Genomic DNA, 19,169 nt, shown 5'->3' on the forward strand with positions numbered 1-19,169 from the left:
TCTCTTTAGGCGATTTCGTCACGCAGCTAGACGCCAAAGTGAGCGTATCCGCCACTCCTTTTCGTCCCCCGCGATACCGGTCACACGGCTGCAAGTGAGATGCCAGCGTTCAACACAGTCGCTGCAGATGATGGCGCTACCACGGCAGCTACGGAGGGTAACATTAGCGGAAGATGGATCAATGTCAGTCGAGGTAAGATGACTTCTGCCTTTGCCTGACATTACTGACATATAGAAGATGGCAAGCTTGTTTTCAAGAAGTCCGCGTTTCCTCACCCCCAACATTCATTGACCGAACAGCCACCTCGACCCGTTCGACCAGCGTTCCAGAACATACCCAATGCAAGCTTGCACCAAGAGAGCAAGCAATGTCAGGACTTCATAGAGTGGTTGGAAAAACGGATGGAAGATCAAGATAAGAGATTGGTTCGCGCAGAGATAGGACGGGCTGAGGATAACAAAAGAGCTGCCTCGGACATGGCGGGACTGAAAGAGCGCAACAGAAGGGCGATGACCGACTTTGGCCGCGCCACAGCGGAGAAAAAAGAATACGAGAAGAAAGTGAGGGTGGCTGAAGACAAGCTGGCCTCGCTTGAGCAGCGTGAGGAGACTTTGAAGATTGCGACGATGAAGCTTAAGCATCTCGAAACTAAGTCCAAGACATTCCAAGACCTCTCTGATGCGGTTGTGGCTATGGGCGCCAAGGTGGAAAAAGCAAGTCGGGATATGAAGAACTCAGCAGCACGCAAGAGCACTCAACAATCAGCATTCGATAAGTGGGAGAGACAGTATTGCGAGCCAAGCATCCGGCTCGTTCAGCTCAACGAGCAGGTCAAACAAGAGCGAGACGAGAACCGAGAAGAGCACGCTGTACGGTCCAGGAGGTTACAAGAGCAAGAGATCTCACAGAGTCAGACAACAGACCAAAACGAAGAAGAGAAAGCGAGATTAGCAGTCGAGCGACAAGCTTTTCTCGCCGAGAAACAAGCGTGGTATCTGAAGAAAGGTCAAACACTCAGCGAGACAGAGTTCAAGCTCACTCTGAATGTTTGCGTTGAAAAGAGACTAGAAGAGATTACGCCTCTTATTGTGAAAGAAGCCCAAAGATACATCTGGACATTGCAAGAGGCGGATTGGGATGAACGCAAGACCGAGAGTATCGCAAACGCAAAAGAGCAAGGTCATGAGGACGGTTACACCCAGGGTCTTGCAGAAGGCAGACGCATTGCTTCAACTGATAGGGGCGAGATCGAGTGTGAAGCCTACAATGATGGCTATTCCGTTGGGTATGAAGCAGGCAAAACTTTCGGGATGGACTGGGTTGAGGCGGAGCACGAGATCAAGCTTCCACGGATCCAGGAAGATGCAGGTCATGCTCGCGAGACCATCCTGTTGTCTACTATCCGAAGGATCGACCACTCGGAAGATGGGACAATCCGACGGATCTATGCGTGCTGTGCAGACATGACTTGCTCTGACCACCGAAGGGAAATTGAAGTTCAACACCAATTCAGGTATAGCCAGGAATATTCATATCGTTACAGCGACGACTGGGCAAGTGGCGACCCAGAGTTCGTCCAAGAGTACACTCGTGGAAAGGTAGATGGTGAAGCCCAGGGATACGAGAAAGGTCGGAACGCGGGACAATCTCAGGGTCATCAGAAAGGTTACGCGAAGGGGTACGCCAGAGGGTTCACCGTGGGACATTCGCAGGGGAACGATGATAACTGGGAGAGCGCATATGACGAAGGCTACGCCGACGCAAATGCCGGATTCGACGGACAACTGGATGCAGCGCACAAGAAAGGAGTTGATGCGGTTGAGGAAACTTTCAAGCCGAGACTCGACAGCGAACGTCAGGCTGGTAAAACTCTGGGCTATAACAGCGGATGGATTGATGGCTACGAGGCTCATAAGTCCATGCGCAGTCGTCAAGAGACTGAAGAAGCCGAAAAAGCCGCAGAGGCTGCAGAAGCATTGGCTAATTCGTGGGGTATGGGCGGCGACGGTGATCCCAGGGATGATGGCTGGGGACAGCTTGATCAATGGTGAAGCCACGCAGAGTACTAAAGAACTGAACATGTACAGTCATGTCAAGAACTAGATAACTCGACCCCAGTGTCACAGTTTCGAAGCCCTAAGCTTCGTACTATCAACCCTCCTCCCCTCATCATCCTGCTCCTTGACTCTCAAATCCGGAAAATCCGCAGGCATAATCCTCCTCGGGCTACTCCCCTCCACCAAATTGTACTTCTCAAAATCACTAACCCCCTTCATCCGCAAGAAGTCCTCATCAAGCAGCAACTCCCCATTCACCTCTTCCACAGGCGCCTTAATCATCTGCAACACCGCATCGGAGAAGACATTCGCAGTCCTAAGATCCTTGGCATCTTCCTGGGCCATATTCTGCGTCGCAGCACTCTGCACCGCCGTCGCAGGCCAAATACTCGTAACTGCCATCTCGCTCTTTCCTTCGCGCTGGAAGTCCATCGCTAGCCCCTTTGTCAGAACAGACATGCCCACCTTGCCCATCGCATACGCCGTCTTCCCGCGGAAGAAGCGCGAGTAAATCGGCGGACTGACGATAATGATTCTGCCCTTCCAGGCCCCATCGCGCTGCTCAAAGTGCGGAAGACAGGCTTGTACGACGCCATACAGACCCTCGACGTTCACGCGCTGCATGAGCTGGAACCGCTTCATCGGGGTCTTGGCTACGCTTGCCCACCATATCGCGCCGCTATTGTACACAAGTACGTCCAGACGGCCGTACTTGGCTATTGTCTCGGCGACCATGCGCTCGATACTGGTATAGTCTCGTGTATCGACGCTTGTGGCCGTGGCTTCGCCGCCTGACTCGTGGATCTCGCGGGTCACGGTGGAGATGGTGGACGCCGGCGAGTTTGGGTCGGGTGGGAAAGGAGAGCATTTGGAGGCGTCGGAGGTGGATTTGGCGGCTACGACGACTGCGTTGTTGTCAGTGCTTTGGCTCTTGGACGGAGGAGGTGGTTGCTATGTCCACCTGCGTAGCCGTCTTTTGCTAGGTCGATGGCGATTTGTCGACCGATGCCTCGTGAAGCGCCGACGACGAGTGCGACTTGTTTGTTGGACGTTGGCATGGTGGAGAGAGCGTATTGCGTAGGGTTGAAGGTTACGTCGCGCTGGGGGAATTGTTGCTTGTTGCTAACAGCAAGAGGCGCCTACGGAACGCATGCAGACATGACATTGCAATGAGCATTCATTCTATAACCTCGGTCAATGCGTATGGCGCTGCATCTGCGGTACGCATAAGCTGCGCGGCGAGAATCCGGGGTATCCGCATCATTCGCGGTCTGAAAGGCGGAGGTGTGGTCGCGATTAGTGATAGAGTCCGGCCATGCTAGACCTCGGCAGCCAAGACACCTGGGCACTGCGCCGATCCAACGACGACGCGCATAAGACAGGGCCAGCATCTTTGCAAGTACGGCCTTGATTTCTCATCTCGTACGTTTGGACGTATTGCAAATATGGCAGGCAAAATTACGTGCTATCTAGATTGCGGTGCGTACTGACTGTCCTCTTGATCGACATCACATGCTAATTATGGACTAGTATCTCCATACTCATACTACGCTTTACTGCACCTGGAGAGGAACAAGCAGACTCTCGAAGCGCACAATGTAGAAATCGAGTCAGTACCCGTTGTTTCATTACCTAAAGCTCGAGACGAGTTCCCTTCTCTGAAACCTTACCAACGAGACTGCGCGCTCGCCAAGAGCAAGCATGATCACTGACTTCATACAGTATAGTGCCCGTCTTTCTAGGGGGTATCAATGTTGGCAGCGGTAATACTCCCTCATCCCCTCCTATGTGGAGTGCCTGGAAATCCGGTACTCGCTATGCCAAATCAATCCTGACACTGCAGCGCAGGCAACAAGCCGCCGTGGACCCTGCCAGCAAAGGCGAACTACAGCCAGTATGATGGCGCGCGAGCGAAACACCACTTTGGCGTTCCTAATCTGCAGACACCATCTTTCTTTCCGATCCTCTCATTGCTACCACAGCGGGCGTTATGCTACGTGAAGGAAGCACATGGGGAGAGTTTCGTCGCTATCTTCCATGACATCTACCATGCAATGTGGGAAAACGGCAAGGATGTCAGTAAACCGGAGATACTTGCGGAAGTTCTAAAGCAGCGTCTAAAGGAAGACGAAGCCCGGGAAGTCATGGCGAAAGCAAACAGCCCGCCATACAAGCAGCAGCTGAACGATAATACCAAGGAAGCCCTCGATCGGGGTGCCTTTGGCTGCCCATGGTTCCTTGTGCGTAACTCGAAAGGGGAAGAAGAACCATTCTTTGGCAGTGATAGGTACGTGCTCTCTCATCTGTGTCCCCGGCCCTGCCTTTTGCTTAGCATGCTCGTGTGTTCCGTTGTGGGTCGACGAGGTTGGACCTTTACTAGTACAGTTATGTACGGTAAGGCGCCCGCTACGGGGGAGATGCCGCAACGGATACAGAATGAGCTGCGAACGGTTGAAACATGGCGAACGAACACTCGAGAGCTGTGGGGCGCGCTAACGGGTATGCCATATAGGTTCCATTACATGTGGGAGTACTTGGGATTGCCGTGGAAGGATGTTCAGCTGTTGCCGCCGGCTGATGCAAAAGCGAAGATCTGACCGAGAAGATTTCGGGAGGCTGATAGGTATCCCAGTGCGTGGGGGATTGTTTGGAAATGGCGCGGGGGTGAAAGGCGGATTACGCAGTACGTGCGTCTAGACAATCCTGCGCGTCAGTGCAAATGTCTTCCAAGATGTCAGACTTTTCACCTCTTGCTCAATTTCTCAGACTTGTGTCTCTGCTCGAACGTCCTAATCGTCCCGCACAACCCTACATATCGTACCTTCAACCATCATGTCCTCGCACGCGGCATGCACGCTGCACGGTCGCCGTTTCGTACCACTCACGGTGAAGCGTGGTAGCGCAGCCACCGGAGACGGGTACAAGCTTCCCCAGACATATGCAATCGTATGCAAGATTAAGTCTCCGCGACCTGTCAAGGCAGCATCATGCGCCACCGGAAAGTATTTACCGCATGTGCGATGCGCATGCCTGACCAGATCCACGCTATTGCGGTCGGGCAACGGTACCAGGCGGTCGCTGGACTGCGGCCTTCCGGTGGCGTGGGGATTATAAGCGAGCTCGGAGGTGGATCGTTGTATGCGTGGGTTATTACTAGCCACATTAGTGAGTATATCGAAGCATGTGCAGTGTCTAGCCGGTATTGAGTCGGTATTGATAGGAAAGACTTACAGGCTTCCCCGCCTTCACCAGCGACAAGCCGACACCGGGAATTTCAGCAGATTCGGCCTTTTCCTTGTCGTGGGAACAGATTGTTGCGATGTCCGGAGTACTCCAGGGCTGATTGCGAAGCGCATGTGTGACGTGAGCGTCATGATCGACGACACATGTAGTACACGCGAGGCTCCTGCCAACCCAGCGAACATCGTCGCATCAGATTGCATACGTACCTGCGTCTCTGCACGCCATGACATCTCAGCTGGTCTCCTACTGGTGCGCCAGACACAATGGCTTGTTGCCAAGCCATGCCATGCAGATAACCGTTCGCTTCTGCACGCCGGCCAAACAAGACGATGTAGAACTTTTTTCGCCAGCTCAGCTAGCACTAAACGAGCAATCTTTCTTCAGCTCGACGCTTGACAGCTCGTCGTTATAGGTCTGCCAACCGCCATGCGAGGGGAGTGTAGACCGACACAGTTGTCAGGCAAATGGTATTTGCCTTCTTTGAGCTAGCCACGTTGAACATCACGGAGTAGCGGGATGGCAGTGCTGTTGCTTGATGGGAGTTATGCTTGCTTCTGACAATCTTTTCACATCCCAATGAGTCTGCACGAATGGAGTGCGGTTAGCCTATACGGACAACCCGTTACCCTTCCGCGCGGATTCCGGAAGACTTCGCTGATTGAAAGAAATGGCGGGTCTACCCGAAAGCTTAGGCCTCTAACTCCGCGTACCATAGTATAGCAAGACATGGGTGTGGCGTATTTCAAACGTGAGTCTCATCGCTTCAGTCAAGGTTCTGAGGCTGTCTTGGACTATAATTGTGCGGATCGTCCCTCACCTCTACATACCCAACATATGTGATTGGGCCTGTTTCATCATTTGGCTTCGGCTTCATCCTTACACTTTGTCTTGTTGGTGTACGATCCGGATCGTCAGTTCACCGTGTGCGTTTTCCATCCCCGCTGTCCACAAGACTCGTTCCACCAGCCAGAGGGCGCCGATAGAGACCTTAGTGTGTTTGCGTGTCCATACGATCATTGCCTCCATCTTTGGGCTCCTCCTGGTCCCTCTGATCTCGTGGCACATTCTGGTGAGGCTACCTCCCTTCACGTAGCCGCTCTGGCCTAGCGTACTGATGATGTGTATCGATTAGGTACCTTGCGTGGGCTCACTGTTGCATCATATAGATAGCAGGGCCAGCCTCGTCTCCTCCACTTTTGTGGCCGACCATTCACAATACCAAGTCTGGAAATTGCAAGATTTAGCGTTGTTGTCTACCTACCTTGGCAGAGCTTTGTACTCGCTCGAACTCCGCATCCCCACCGCCTAATCTCGTGAAGCGGTCAGGTCCGTTGAGCGAATGATAGAGTGTCACTCCTGTGAATACTGAACGTGCCCGTGTGCCTCGACATCTCGACAGCACCCCGCAATCTTCAGTCACGCCCACTTCACAGCGGTGGTATCCCGCCCGTTTTGGCCTCGCGTAATCGCGCATTCACGCCGACTTGCAATACTATTGTAAGGTTAGCGTCTCTTGGGGTACCCATAAGAGGCGGATGCCGCGAGAGCAGTCATGGCTCTCGCTCAAGAAGTCCCTCAGGATTGCAAGTATCTTCTTCCTCAATCTCTTGCTCAGATTCAGCCCCGCCTAGTCTACGTCCCGGAACCTACCTCAGCGGATCAATTTCGCGACTTCCCTGACTATACTGGAATGCCGGATTCAATGATGGTAAGTGTCGCCTATGCTGTTGCGGCACCGAAACTGACAACTGTGAAGGCAAGTCACTATGTGCAGACCCAGCCGTATGCACTGCAGAGGGTCGAGCAGGAGGACACCAAGTCGACAGGCGCAGCACCTGCCACGCCGAGCTCCAACAACCTCGCGTACTCATCTGGCCAGCACTGGAGCGGAGTCCCTACACCCCCGTTCGACTGGCACCATGCTATCCAACAGACGCAGCCTTACGTCGTACCAATTTCGGACCTGCAATTCCGCCGGAATCAGGTCCTGACATACAACCCTACGCCCATCACACAAAACAGTATCGCGAAGAGCTTTAGCGACCCAATACCCTGGCCGTCCTCGGAACTCCATGGGCTGCCTCGTGGGATGACCGCCAACAGCTCTGTCCTGGACGAGAGCATATCACTGTCGCCAAAGAGTTACCGCAGCGATGATCTCGAGAACACATACAGTCCAGGGTCTATGCTAGACCAATCTTCGCCATGCGGAAATTGGAGCGTACCTTCAGCGACTACCACCAACGTCGCCATCCTTTCACCTCCCTGCAGGTCTTTCCTTGTACACGATGTAGATGGCGACACTGGATACTCAGGACTCCCGAGGATGGACGAGGACATGGCTAAGGTCACAGCGCCATCCGGCTATCCTAGTCGAAGGGACCAAAGACCGATTGCCTCTTTCGGGGAGGACTACAACTCTGGATCAGATTATTCGCGATCTCAGACTAGTAGCGCTGGCCATTCTCCGTGGTACGGTGAGAACTTCGCGTATAACAACTCCAATCTAGCGTTCAGGACCCGCGACGTTGTGCGCTCCAGTCACCCAACCAGTAATACTAGCATATCGTTGACAGACGAAGCAAACACATCGCACTATCCTGTGACGCCCTGGAGTACTTCATGCGCGGATGCCGGTCTCCACAGCCGTATCCAGGACAGGTTCCACGTTCCACGCAGTGCTGGTGCCCAAGCCCAGCGAGAGCACAACGATCAGCTGCTGATCGATGGAAAGAAGAGAGGAGAGACGTACAAGGAGATCAAGTCGAAGATGGTCGGTGAGAAGCCTGCAGAGTCTACTCTGAGGGGTCGCTACCGATCCTTGACCAAGGCGAGAAAGGATCGCGTCCGGAAGCCTGTTTGGACAATAATCGATGTAAGCCGACCGTTTGGATTTACATCCGTCATAGTAGACTGACACATCGACAGCTACAGCTCCTGAATGAGACCGTTCAGCAAGAGTTTGATCGTATCGAGAGCAACCTCCAGAACCCGTACTCGCTAAGCTTTGAGCAAAAGATTCTCAAAGTCGCTTGGAAGAAGGTCGCAGAGTTTATCGCCGACAACGGTGGATCGTATCATTTCGGCAACGCGACGTGCAAGAGGAAATGGTTGGAGCGCAACCACGGTCGCAAGTGATCGGAGATACACATGGGCATGTCGAGCGACGGCATCGACACCTCCTCATCCTCCAGTACGCTTGACTGGTGTCAAGTAATGTTCACTTTGAAGGCAAAAACTGCGACCACCGGAACATTCCCCGACTGCACAGCGTTACTGTTGCTGTTGAGGCACCGAGGAATGTTGCCGGGGCACATGTCTTCTGCGAATGCGCGGAAGATCGCCGCATGGCAGCATCTGTTATTTCTGCTACTTCCGGAGTCGTACTCCCTGTCTGTACTACCTTGTTCTATTGTTATGTTGATGGTAATGTTGGCGGATATGTTTGCCTTAGTAGCATCTTGGGGGCGTAAGAAGCCTCCATGGCCTAGATGGGGAAGCTGCAAAGCATGGCGGTGGCGTGACGTCGTTTCGGGAGGTCTTTTGAGCGGGTTCTTGACGATATAATATCCCTTGAATTGAATGTGGCACGTCGAAGCAGATGCTGTATGACAAACGTGATGGCGATAGTGTAGGAGATGTCGTGAAGTGTGAAAACAATTCTAGACTTTGGCGCTAGCTCGCGGTGGAAGCTCGAACGGTTGAACTGCCCACCCACCCCATCTGTCATCGATACGCGACAACGAATGAAGATGATTCTCGGGCTATCTGAAGCTCTTCCGAGCATCACAAAGCGCAAGTTTGAGGCTGCAAAGGCGTCGTCGGATCTGCTGTTCTCGCCCACGGAGCTAGCCATCATCCGCTCATCTGCAGGCATTCCCGTGAGTATGCCGACCGTGCCACCACCACCAGGCTCACACGCCAGCAGTTCCAATTACGATACTGCCCGTCGCTCGCCAAGAAACCCATTCCGAAGCTCCAGAATGCGACGCCCAAACAGAAGATCGACCCGTTCGAGAACCCCCCACCCGCCCTCCACCTGGCCGACATACCAGCCGCCAACCCAACCCACTTCCTCGTCCTCAACAAGTACCCCATAATATCCGAGCACTTCATCCTGGCGACAAAACCCAACAAGAAGCAAACACACGTGCTCGAACAGGACGATCTGGAGGCGACCTACGCCGTCTTGAAGGCATGGCAGGCAGACTCGGGCGGCGACGAGAAGCGTCTCCTCGCCTTCTTCAACTCCGGGGACCACAGCGGCGCCTCTCAGCCCCACCGACACTTGCAGTTCCTACCTGTAGAAGGAATGCGCGATAGCAACAATGCTAGCGACTGGGGCCTGCTCATAGATTTGATCTTGTCGAGCCCGGCAGCCAAGGCAACGGGTAGGCGTCTGACAACTCTGCGCTTTCTCGTAGCTAACGCGCATCCAAGAACAGCATCCCGCATTCCTGCAACATCCTTCTCTGCCGTTCACGCACTTTGCCTACCCCTTCGACTCTGAGCCATCAGGTACCCAGTTACTCGATGTCTATAACCGTCTGTACGACGCCGCGAAAGCCGCAGTCGACGCCTTCATTTCCGCGAATCCGAACGATTTCGCTCTGCACCCCACCGACGACGGCGATCTACCCATGAGCTATAATCTTGCCATGACGACTGCAGGCATTGTCATTCTGCCTAGACGCGCCGAGGGCACCATGCTTCACCGCGATGACGGCAGTGAGATCGGCTTCGTCGCTCTGAACGGTACAACGTTAGGAGGCACGATGATGGTCAAGCATCAAGACGAGTGGAACATGCTACGCCACGAGTCAGGGTTGCTAGACCGCATCCTGGGTGCTATTGGCATTCCAAAACCTCCTTCATCCAAAGTGGGCTCATCCAACATATGACCGGACCTAGGTAGGATCCACGTGGAGTATCGCTAGCCAGGCTGGTCGAGTACGACTGCGAACGAGCGAGTCCTTGCATCCTTCTCCAAATCCACACCAAAAAGATCACAAGCAAATGTATATGTGGACGAGTGATACCATGGCCACTTTACGAGACGCGAATGTCTAAGACGTGACGCGCACGCGACAACGAGCATGTGCCGCATCCGCATCTCACGAGTAATGATAACCACCTAACGCAGCCAAACATGAAGAAGTCTTGAGAGATTGAGCGCGATCGCGCAACGTCTAGTAAAGATACAACATCGAAGATTTCAGTATGTAACAGGTTGTGTCGATGACCTCGGTTTGTATTTTGTAGAAAGCCCGGGTAAGTCATCTGGTGTTGAACGGCACGTGAGCTGGCGCGGTCATGAGACCACTCCTCACCAAAACAAAAAAGGTACTCATGATGCATCAAATGCGAACACAAACTTCAGCTGAGCAAACTGCGGCGAGGTGATACATTGTCAGAATGACTGTCCGGCTGGTGAGTTCTCGTAGTGCAAGGTTTGAATATGCATCCCACCGTCACCTTTCACACTCCGCATTCATTGTATATTCCATAGCCTAGCATCATGAAAGAAGAAGCAGAAAAAGCCGTAGAGACAGTACGTTACATGATAGTCATCGCATGCATAGACAAGGTGCTGATCGAACTTGCCTAGGCCAAAGGGTTACTCCAAGACTTTGTAGTCGTGGTTTCCCTCGTGCGGACCTTGACGGAATCTTTCGGTTCTGCCAGTGATCTATACCGCAAGCTCAAACGTAGATCTGGTAAGAAAGATAGCGACGACGAGGAAGATGAGTATCATATTCAGGGGCCATGGCATAGGCGTCGTCGCGACTCCATGTTTGGCTCAGAGAAGAGGAAAGGCGACTACAGTGACAGCGAGGAAGAGCTCATATTCACCTCTTCCTCTCAGATCCGAGCCGAGTACGAACGTGGGTATCGGAAGCTAGGCGAGCCGTTTGCGCGTGGCGATGGTATGTTCTCATTCAAGTTCACATCGCCAGGTACTGATGTCGAACAGTTACAACGCATACCCAGCTGCAGTCTCAAATTATAAAGCTTCAGCAGACGGTCATCAATATTCAACAAGATCTGCTGCTAAGCACGTATATGGCGCCGTCATCTTCGCACTCGCACCTTGTACGTCTGATTCAGACGGCTCGCACAGCGCGTGCAGCTTCCATCGCTTCGTTAAACATGCAGTACGAACGCATGCTGCCACCACTCCCCTCACCGCTATTACCTCGACAACCCGACGCACCTTTAAGAGTCCCTGGCGCATTTCCACTACCCGACCATCCGCGACCACCGTCAAGACCGTTGCGGCACAAGAAGCGCATGGACAGCAGCTCCAGCTCCTCGTGCGAGTCAAAAGAGGTCTTGATCAAACCGATACCAATCGTGAAGCCCAAACCAAAGCCCACGCCTATACCTCCACCCCCTCCCCCACCTCAGCCTCAGCCTCAGCCTCAGCCTCAGCCTCCATCTTCACGCTACAGCACGAGGCTCTTCTGTATCTACGCCAAAGACCTCCAACACAACCCCCGTCTCCACCTCGCCGACGCCTACCGACCCACCGGCGACCACAAGTGTCCTTTCTGCCGCACACATGTCCCCATCCAACCCGGAAAAGCGTGGGAGCTCGTCGTCGACGGCTACAAGAAGAAAGACGAACACGGGCATTGCAAGACGGTACCGCGAACGTTTCGCATCAAGAACCGCTTTATTGTCAAGAGCCATAGAGAAGGTGGGGGCTTTGCATGTGTGCTTTGCGCGAGGTTCAGGAAGTCGGATACCGTGTGTAGGGGTATCGAGGCGTTGATGGATCATCTTTGGAGGGAGCATGCGAGTGAGGAGTTGGAGAGGGATGCGGATATCGTGGAGGTGTAGAGGGGTGTTTGGGGTTTTGTTCGGTGCTCTAATGATTGGCGTTGGTGATACCCTTTTCGTAATGATCTGCTGCGTTGAACTTCCATTTAATACTTTTGCAATATAATCATGGATGCTATATAAACTGTGCAATCAGACTCCAAAGTCCAATTAATACGCGTAGAAAACGTTGACACCATCCCTCTTCAGCCGCCGGTTCGTCACCTGGAGCCACGCCCTCAGCGCCCAGGCCGATGCAATACATGCCCCGGCAAACGCCGCATTGCTACTCATAGCAATTACATACTTGGGTCCGTCGCTCGCGGGATACAGGTAAGGCGTGTAGATAAAGCTAGCCATGGAAACCACATTGACTATGGACAGCGACACAGCCTTTTTCTCCGTGGTCTGGCCTAGCGTCCCTGACACCCAGCCCAAAATCACTGAGTTGACCGAATAAACGCCTGAAACAAGCAATGTTAGTAATAGGTCTCACGATAGGAGTGTCAAGAAGGACGGGGATGATGGAGGGGACAACGCACCGGAAGCGAAGAGGAAGCAAGAGATGTAGCGCGCGGCGGTGTTGAGCGTGATAGCACTAATAGCGAACCCAACGACTGCGATACCCATCATGACAGTGATGTGCCATGTTCTATCGTTGAACTTGCCAGACGAGATCCCAATGCATATGCCGACCACGCCGGCGACGAGCGACGGCGGAGCAGTCAAGACCAACGTGATGGTTGTACTGAAGCCCAGAGACCTGACTACAGTAGGGAAGAACTGTGTTTTGTTAGTAGCTGTAACACGAGAGTTATCCGAAGAATGGCTGATTGCGACATACCTGATTGAAAGACGTAGCGCTCAAATGCATATTCTGCATAAAGACCAGAAGATAAAGTCTTGGGTCGCGCAGAGCTTGCATGAAACCCGCTTTGACCCCTTTGCTTGGCTCCAGTCCAACAGTGTCCCGCTGGATACGATCGTGCGCCAGTTGACGTTGTTCAGGTGTGAGCCACTTCGTTGTGAGCGGCTCATCCGGTAGTAGGAATACACAGACGATCGACACGCCGACTGTGACGATGCCTTCGATTATGAAAAGCCACTGCCATCCGTGCATTCCATGCTTGTCGTCCAGTGTCGCGAAAGTAGCCGCGGCAATGAGTCCAGCGAAAGAGACGGCGAAGATGTTTCCGGCATACAGGATAGATACTCTTGTAGCGATTTCCTTGCGCGTGTAGAACATGCTCAAGATGTATAGAGCGCCTGGATAGAACGGGGCTTCGACGAACCCGAGGAAGAAACGTACGAGTACCAGTCCAGTGTAGTTTTTGACTAGAGCTGTGAGAGCTGCTACACAGCCCCAGATGGAGCAGCACAGAGCCATGTAGAGCGAAGGCCGCACTTTTTTGGACGACATGAGCATGTTACTGGGTATCTGCGCAAAGAGATAGCCAACGTAAAGAATGGATATGCAGGTGTTGTATTGGTTTCCGACTAGACCAAGGTCGTCTTCGAGATCGTTGAGGCGCGCGTTTGCTATCGCATTCTGGTCGAGCTTGTTGCTGGTAGCACAAGTGTTAGCAATGTGAAGATTAAAGGGTTTTTGTGACGTACAGAAAGTACATGCAAAAGAGCGCTGGCATCACTCGCATGTCGAGCTGGCGTACCAGCGCGATCTCTGCTGGATCTGTCTTGGCAATCGCACCACTGTAGTCGGCGCCATCGAGCGCAGCTTGCGCCTTGAGGTCTTTTTCGGATGTCGCGACATCGTCGATTTGCAGGGGTACATTCTTCTCGGTATCTTCGTAACGGTCGGTGTTTGCGTTGGCCATGTTTGGCAATCTTCAGAAGCGCAGGATTGATGACTCGGTCATGTGCAGGATTCTAAAGTATCCTGGAGAACAGCACAAAAGGTCAATCCTCCCAAGAGAAGCGCCTTCTATATACCCCAGCTGGACGAACGTTCCCCAGAAAGTCCATGAGCAAGCTTGACCCCGGACTTTCCCCAGACCCCAACTTCTACGTTGCGGCGCGGAGAAAAACATGGGGAACATGACAATGTCCAGAGCGTCCCGCGGCGTCCGCTACGAGTCAAGTTAAAGACTAGGTAATTGGCCATGAGAATCGTCGGCTGGTCCTGGGTGGAGAGCGGCTTGCGGCTGGAAGACGCTAGCGCGGACAAAGACATGTCCGGTCCGCCTGAGCGGCACATCGGCTCATGCCAGTGGCACTACGTCGGAATATTGCAAGTCCCCGTTACTCGCATGACTCCATCGAGGCTCCAAAGAGCAAACCGGAGCGATTCATCATGGCGTTTTGGCGGACTCTCTCAAGTCCGCCTGCCAAACATGCGCTCGAGACCTAGCACGAAGTCGTATGCTGCAGTGAGATCGTCCAACGTTTGCCGCTCGGCATTTCCATGTAATGGATGGGCGAAGTACATATAACGCAAGCTTTCGATCCAAGATTCAGCACCATCCAACGCAAATCAAACTCATCCACTCTCCTACAATCAACTCTTACTCCCTATCCAAACCCCACTACTTCTCTCACCACAATGGGTTCCATGCCTGAGGTCAAGCAAGCTCCCCAGATCGACCTCGCAGGTCTCGTCCCTGCGCCGGTCACTCCATTCAACAAGGATGGCTCGGTCGACTACGCAGCCATCCAGCGCCTTGGCTCCTGGCTCGGCAGCATTCCAGGCGTGAAGGGTCTTGTCGTGCTGGGACACGCTGGCGAGGGCACTTTCCTCACCCAGGAAGAGCAAGTAGAAGTTATCAAGGCCTTTGTTAAGTCTGTGGACAACAAGATCCCCATCATCGCTGGTATCACCACAGAAGGCACTGAGGTGGCTGCGCTCGAAGCTCAACGCGCCAAGGCTGCTGGTGCGCAAGCGGGTCTTCTGTACCCCAGCCATGGCTGGCTACGCTTCGGATATCAGCCGGGAGCGCCCCAGGACAGATACAAGACTGTGTACGAGAAGTCCGGACTTCCTCTCATCCTGTTCCAATATCCCGACAACACCAAGGCTACCTACAACCTGGACACGCTACTCGAGATTGCCGCACAGCCCGGTGTCATCGCTATGAAGAACGGCGTCCGCAACATGCGCCGTTGGGACGTCGAGATTCCCATTATCAAGAAGCAAAACCCTGATCTTACTATCCTCACATGTCATGATGAGTACTTGCTACACACATGCTTCGACGTCGACGGCATGCTTGTTGGGTACGGCAACATCGCGCCCGAACCGCTGCTTGAGATGATTGAAGCCGGCAAGGCGAGAGACTACCCTCGTGCGAGAGCTGTTCATGACAGACTGCTCCCAGTCACCAGGAACGTTTACCATCGTGGCTCGCACATGGAGGGAACTGTTGCACTCAAACATGGTCTGGTGGCGAGGGGTATCTTGGAGCACGCGACAGTGCGAAGTGGACTTTTGCCATTACAAGACGGCGCAGAGCAGGAGATTCATGCTGCATTCAAGTCAGCCTCGCTAGGCAAGGTCACACCGCCAAAATCGGGTTGATTGTATGTAATTGGTATTATTAGTATTCCTCTTGACGCTCAATGAAAGCTTTGTTCATGATAAAGTGGATTTTCTGTCATCGCAGGGTCGTTCCCGAACCAGTAATTGATGTCTTCGCCGTTGAAGAGATGCATGATTTCCTCGTTGGGTAAGGGATTGTCTGAATATTGCTGTGCAATACCAAGAAAGTTCCCTGCTCCCGCAAGATAGTCGAAGGTTAGGCTGTTGGCATTTTGCATATCGGCAGATTGTGCGTTGGCGTTAGATAAGGTTGACTCTGCCGCTTGGGTTGTGAAGCTTGCGGAATATGGTACTGCATGAGGCTGATCGGTAAGTCTCTGGAGCTGTCCTGTTGGCGTCACTGTGCCTGTCGCTGGATTGTGTCTTGAGGCCGCGTAATTTCCCGAACGATTTGCTATTACTTGTCTCTGAGTTTGCCAATTATCCATGCCAATGGAAGGGTCGCGAGTAGCATGAGTTGCCGGCCGCGAGCTGTCCCTAGACGTGTTCGTAAGGTCGCGGCTACATGGCTTATCGAGTCGTGTGACAAGGTTTTGAATAGCGACTATGCATGCGTCTGGCCAACTCGTACCCCTCAACGCCAGGTGCTTGAGAATCTGAATGCTTCGGTCTGAGAGCCTAAATGCGATGTCGCGCGTAACCTGTCCGTCCGCAGCAGCAGACAGGATAATAAACGTACTCATCCATACTGCCCAGGTAAATGATGGCCAAAGCAGAGGAGTTCTTTCGTATCCATGTTGACCGGGTGAGCCATCGAACGCCCCGAAACCCCGGAGGGCTTTGTGTAATGTGTTTATTATGGAGCGCGAGGCTGATATGCAGCGCTGGAGCGCAGCGTTGTATGCAGCGTTCTTCTTAGACGTTGCTAACACAGAACGATGGAGAGCAAGCACTGACTCGAAGCGAAGGACGATGAGTGTGACTTGATGTGCTTTGGATATGGTTTGTGTCTGCTCGTCATTAGACAAGTGTTCATCGACCATATTCCACCACTTAGTATGCTCTGCCTCCACTTCCAGGGCTTGATCGACATCATCGGCGCTACCATGCAGCATAGATTGGTGTCGCGTTTGCATGATGGATCCACGGATGTCGGCGTGGCGAGCTAGAAAGTCCAATAAATCTAGTCGGTCATCACGGGTGCGATCTTGAGGCGAGTTAGCCGAGAACCCTTGAAACCCAATCTGCTACAAACATACCAGCTTCCTCAGGCTCCCGTAGGTGTCGCTCTGTGTGTGGGTAGCAGACATTTGCCTCGTCTGACCTTATGCCGAGCGGCGTACCAAGCCGGATGCATATATATCTATCGATGCATATCACAGACCAGAAAAGCCGCTTCCTTAGCTCAGCTTCTTTGCTTGGAACTGATAAATGTAACGGACAGCGATGCAGACTCAACTGGAAGGCCATTCGAACGGCCAAACCTTCCAGACGCGACGCCGCGTTGTACCTGTGCATCGTAATTAAAAACAATTGTACGCTAACAAGAGCCTGCAAAGAGAGGATCGAGCTCTCTTCAGTCAGCACCAACTGGACGCTCCTGATGGCGTCGTTGACGGAATGGAATACGAGTGTCGTAGGCACTAGCTTGTGTGTAAGATTCATCTGTCGCCGGTCGTGGATGGAGATTGACATGATGGAGCGAAGTATGATGTGTTGGAGTTCGTTTGCTGTAGATTGAGATGCGATGCGAACGCCTCTCGACACGATTTGACGAAAATAATCCAGTAAAGAGGGCGCATGAAGAAACGGAAAGGCAGGATGCCAATGGTCGAAGTAAGACTGACTCCATTCGAGAAGGTCATCAAATGCGATAGCTGATGTGACGCTCTCTGGTGCAAGCGGGCGTACTTCGTCTGTTTTCCAAAGCCATCTTGAAGCACTCTTTGCAGCACCTGCGGGTAGCTGATCATCTTCTCCGGGTGCAGCATCACTCTCTGGGGTATCGACATGACGCACGGACGCCTGGTTCGCGGCAATGTTTCCTGCGCTGGACGGAGGCCTGAGGTTGCTGCCGGGGCTGGTGCCGAATGTACTGCGACTGTGATCCTGAGGGCTTGTTCCTTCGTTTCCGAATTCCCGAAGCTGCTGGCCCATTGTCTGAAGAAATGCTCTACGTTTCCTTACCGCCCCGACATCGGGCACCGCTGTGTTAGATTCCGACTCATCATGAAGAGCCTGTCGCTTGTTGGACCTCGCATTGGCTTCGGCCATCATCTATCCGACGATGCACTACACATGAAGCTTGGATATCAAGCTTTAGTTGTACTGGGATCGATATCGCCGCGGCGACGGTCATACACTGCAGTTGTGGGTGGCTGATGGAGATAGAAGAGGCTGGAGGTGGTTGAGCTGACAGACGCGACGAAGATGACGCTTGACAAGCTATGAACCCTGGCAGCCTCATGGCGTTAGTGCCACGCGAGTCAGTTTCTCGGCCTGAAATTCGCGTTGCAAATTCACTGTCAACGTGTGCTTTACTTGCTACATGCTGTTTTCATAACACGTTTCAACATGGGAAAAATACACGTAGGATCGCAAAGATTCGTACAATCTCAAAAATATTTACGCCATTGTTCTGTAGTTGAAGGACGCGAGTCAAGCGACGTGCCCACCGAAGGTGCAACAGGCTCTGGTCTGCCATCGCCTGTCGAATACGCTTCGTTTCCTAAATTTCCTCGCGGCGACATAACCGTCATGTCTTGGTCTTGATGAAGAAGACCTGGCGCGGGTTCTGGAACACCGAGTACATCTGGTGCTAACTGCCACGCAGCTTGCGCCAACCGAGGCTGCTGCGCAAACGGGAGGTTTGATCCGTCCACAACTGATGACCGCACATCCTCATAGTGTTGTGCCACCACAGGACTCGACTCCATGACCCACGGTTCCGTCTGCGCAGGGCTCTCCTGAGATGCGTGACTACTGCCTGCTTCAATGCCTTTCCTTATAAGATCTTGTCTTCTTGACCACCAAGACAGACGTTCCTCGTCCGTGTTGAGGGGAAAGCTCTTCCATTCTTCTATCCTGTTCGACTTGGCCTGCTTCTGCACATTCTCTGCTAGTACACGGCGATCTGTGTCAGAGAGACGTTGCATCTCAATCGGTACCTGAGAATTGTAGATCGTGGAAAGGAGCTCCAACACGACAATCTCGGTCTCGAGCAATCGCTGTTCGACGAAGGATATATAACCCGATGGGATGCCTCTATTACAACCTTAGCTTCGCTTCCAAGAAACCACTCTCTTCACACCTTTTGTTAAGCGGCGGATACCGACACGAAGTCCCTGCCGATACACATTGCGAGCAAATCGGTAATTCGCGATCGCACTGTAGTCCGTTAGTTGATGCGTTGCGATGCTGGTTGATGGCGAAGACCTTTGACTTCTTGTTGCGACAGGACTCACATGCAATCGGATGGAAGGCACCAGATTCGTTCTAGATCGTATGAGAAGGCTGCCAAGCTTGAAGATCTGGGGTACTTGGGACTACTCAC

General features: G+C 52.9%; 9 protein-coding genes across 9 annotated transcripts; 6 read left to right on the forward strand and 3 right to left on the reverse strand.

Annotated features, from left to right (window-relative positions):
- Positions 1–181: 181 nt before the first annotated feature.
- Positions 182–2,052, forward strand: J4E90_009276 (uncharacterized protein; the record flags this gene model as incomplete). The annotated part of the gene is made up of 2 exons (XM_051438795.1): positions 182–187; positions 301–2,052. The coding sequence occupies 2 exons, from the start codon at positions 182–184 to the stop codon at positions 2,050–2,052; spliced, it is 1,758 nt and encodes a 585-aa protein (XP_051287458.1).
- Positions 2,053–2,121: 69 nt separating this feature from the next.
- Positions 2,122–3,116, reverse strand: J4E90_009277 (uncharacterized protein; the record flags this gene model as incomplete). Its single annotated transcript, XM_051438796.1, has 2 exons — positions 2,122–2,963; positions 3,020–3,116. The coding sequence occupies 2 exons, from the start codon at positions 3,114–3,116 to the stop codon at positions 2,122–2,124; spliced, it is 939 nt and encodes a 312-aa protein (XP_051287459.1).
- A 3,875-nt stretch (positions 3,117–6,991) lies between these two features.
- Positions 6,992–8,439, forward strand: J4E90_009278 (uncharacterized protein; the record flags this gene model as incomplete). Its single annotated transcript, XM_051438797.1, has 3 exons — positions 6,992–7,009; positions 7,058–8,176; positions 8,230–8,439. The coding sequence occupies 3 exons, from the start codon at positions 6,992–6,994 to the stop codon at positions 8,437–8,439; spliced, it is 1,347 nt and encodes a 448-aa protein (XP_051287460.1).
- A 614-nt stretch (positions 8,440–9,053) lies between these two features.
- On the forward strand, positions 9,054–10,202 carry J4E90_009279 (uncharacterized protein; the record flags this gene model as incomplete). The annotated part of the gene is made up of 3 exons (XM_051438798.1): positions 9,054–9,182; positions 9,230–9,692; positions 9,742–10,202. The coding sequence occupies 3 exons, from the start codon at positions 9,054–9,056 to the stop codon at positions 10,200–10,202; spliced, it is 1,053 nt and encodes a 350-aa protein (XP_051287461.1).
- A 617-nt stretch (positions 10,203–10,819) lies between these two features.
- J4E90_009280 (uncharacterized protein) lies at positions 10,820–11,311 on the forward strand (the record flags this gene model as incomplete). Its single annotated transcript, XM_051438799.1, has 2 exons — positions 10,820–10,852; positions 10,910–11,311. The coding sequence occupies 2 exons, from the start codon at positions 10,820–10,822 to the stop codon at positions 11,309–11,311; spliced, it is 435 nt and encodes a 144-aa protein (XP_051287462.1).
- Positions 11,312–11,451: 140 nt separating this feature from the next.
- J4E90_009281 (uncharacterized protein) lies at positions 11,452–12,144 on the forward strand (the record flags this gene model as incomplete). The annotated part of the gene is made up of 2 exons (XM_051438800.1): positions 11,452–11,456; positions 11,571–12,144. 2 exons carry the CDS (start codon positions 11,452–11,454, stop codon positions 12,142–12,144), a joined length of 579 nt encoding a protein of 192 aa, XP_051287463.1.
- A 150-nt stretch (positions 12,145–12,294) lies between these two features.
- Positions 12,295–13,958, reverse strand: J4E90_009282 (uncharacterized protein; the record flags this gene model as incomplete). Its single annotated transcript, XM_051438801.1, has 4 exons — positions 12,295–12,587; positions 12,666–12,906; positions 12,968–13,688; positions 13,741–13,958. The coding sequence occupies 4 exons, from the start codon at positions 13,956–13,958 to the stop codon at positions 12,295–12,297; spliced, it is 1,473 nt and encodes a 490-aa protein (XP_051287464.1).
- Positions 13,959–14,683: 725 nt separating this feature from the next.
- On the forward strand, positions 14,684–15,655 carry J4E90_009283 (uncharacterized protein; the record flags this gene model as incomplete). Its single annotated transcript, XM_051438802.1, has 1 exon — positions 14,684–15,655. The coding sequence occupies one exon, from the start codon at positions 14,684–14,686 to the stop codon at positions 15,653–15,655; it is 972 nt and encodes a 323-aa protein (XP_051287465.1).
- A 2,576-nt stretch (positions 15,656–18,231) lies between these two features.
- Positions 18,232–18,771, reverse strand: J4E90_009284 (uncharacterized protein; the record flags this gene model as incomplete). The annotated part of the gene is made up of 1 exon (XM_051438803.1): positions 18,232–18,771. The coding sequence occupies one exon, from the start codon at positions 18,769–18,771 to the stop codon at positions 18,232–18,234; it is 540 nt and encodes a 179-aa protein (XP_051287466.1).
- Positions 18,772–19,169: the final 398 nt, after the last annotated feature.

Source organism: Alternaria incomplexa, assembly GCF_024043165.1.
Source record: "Alternaria incomplexa strain BMP 0042 chromosome Unknown scaffold_15, whole genome shotgun sequence".
In the NCBI taxonomy this organism is placed as follows: Eukaryota; Fungi; Ascomycota; class Dothideomycetes; order Pleosporales; family Pleosporaceae; genus Alternaria; species Alternaria incomplexa.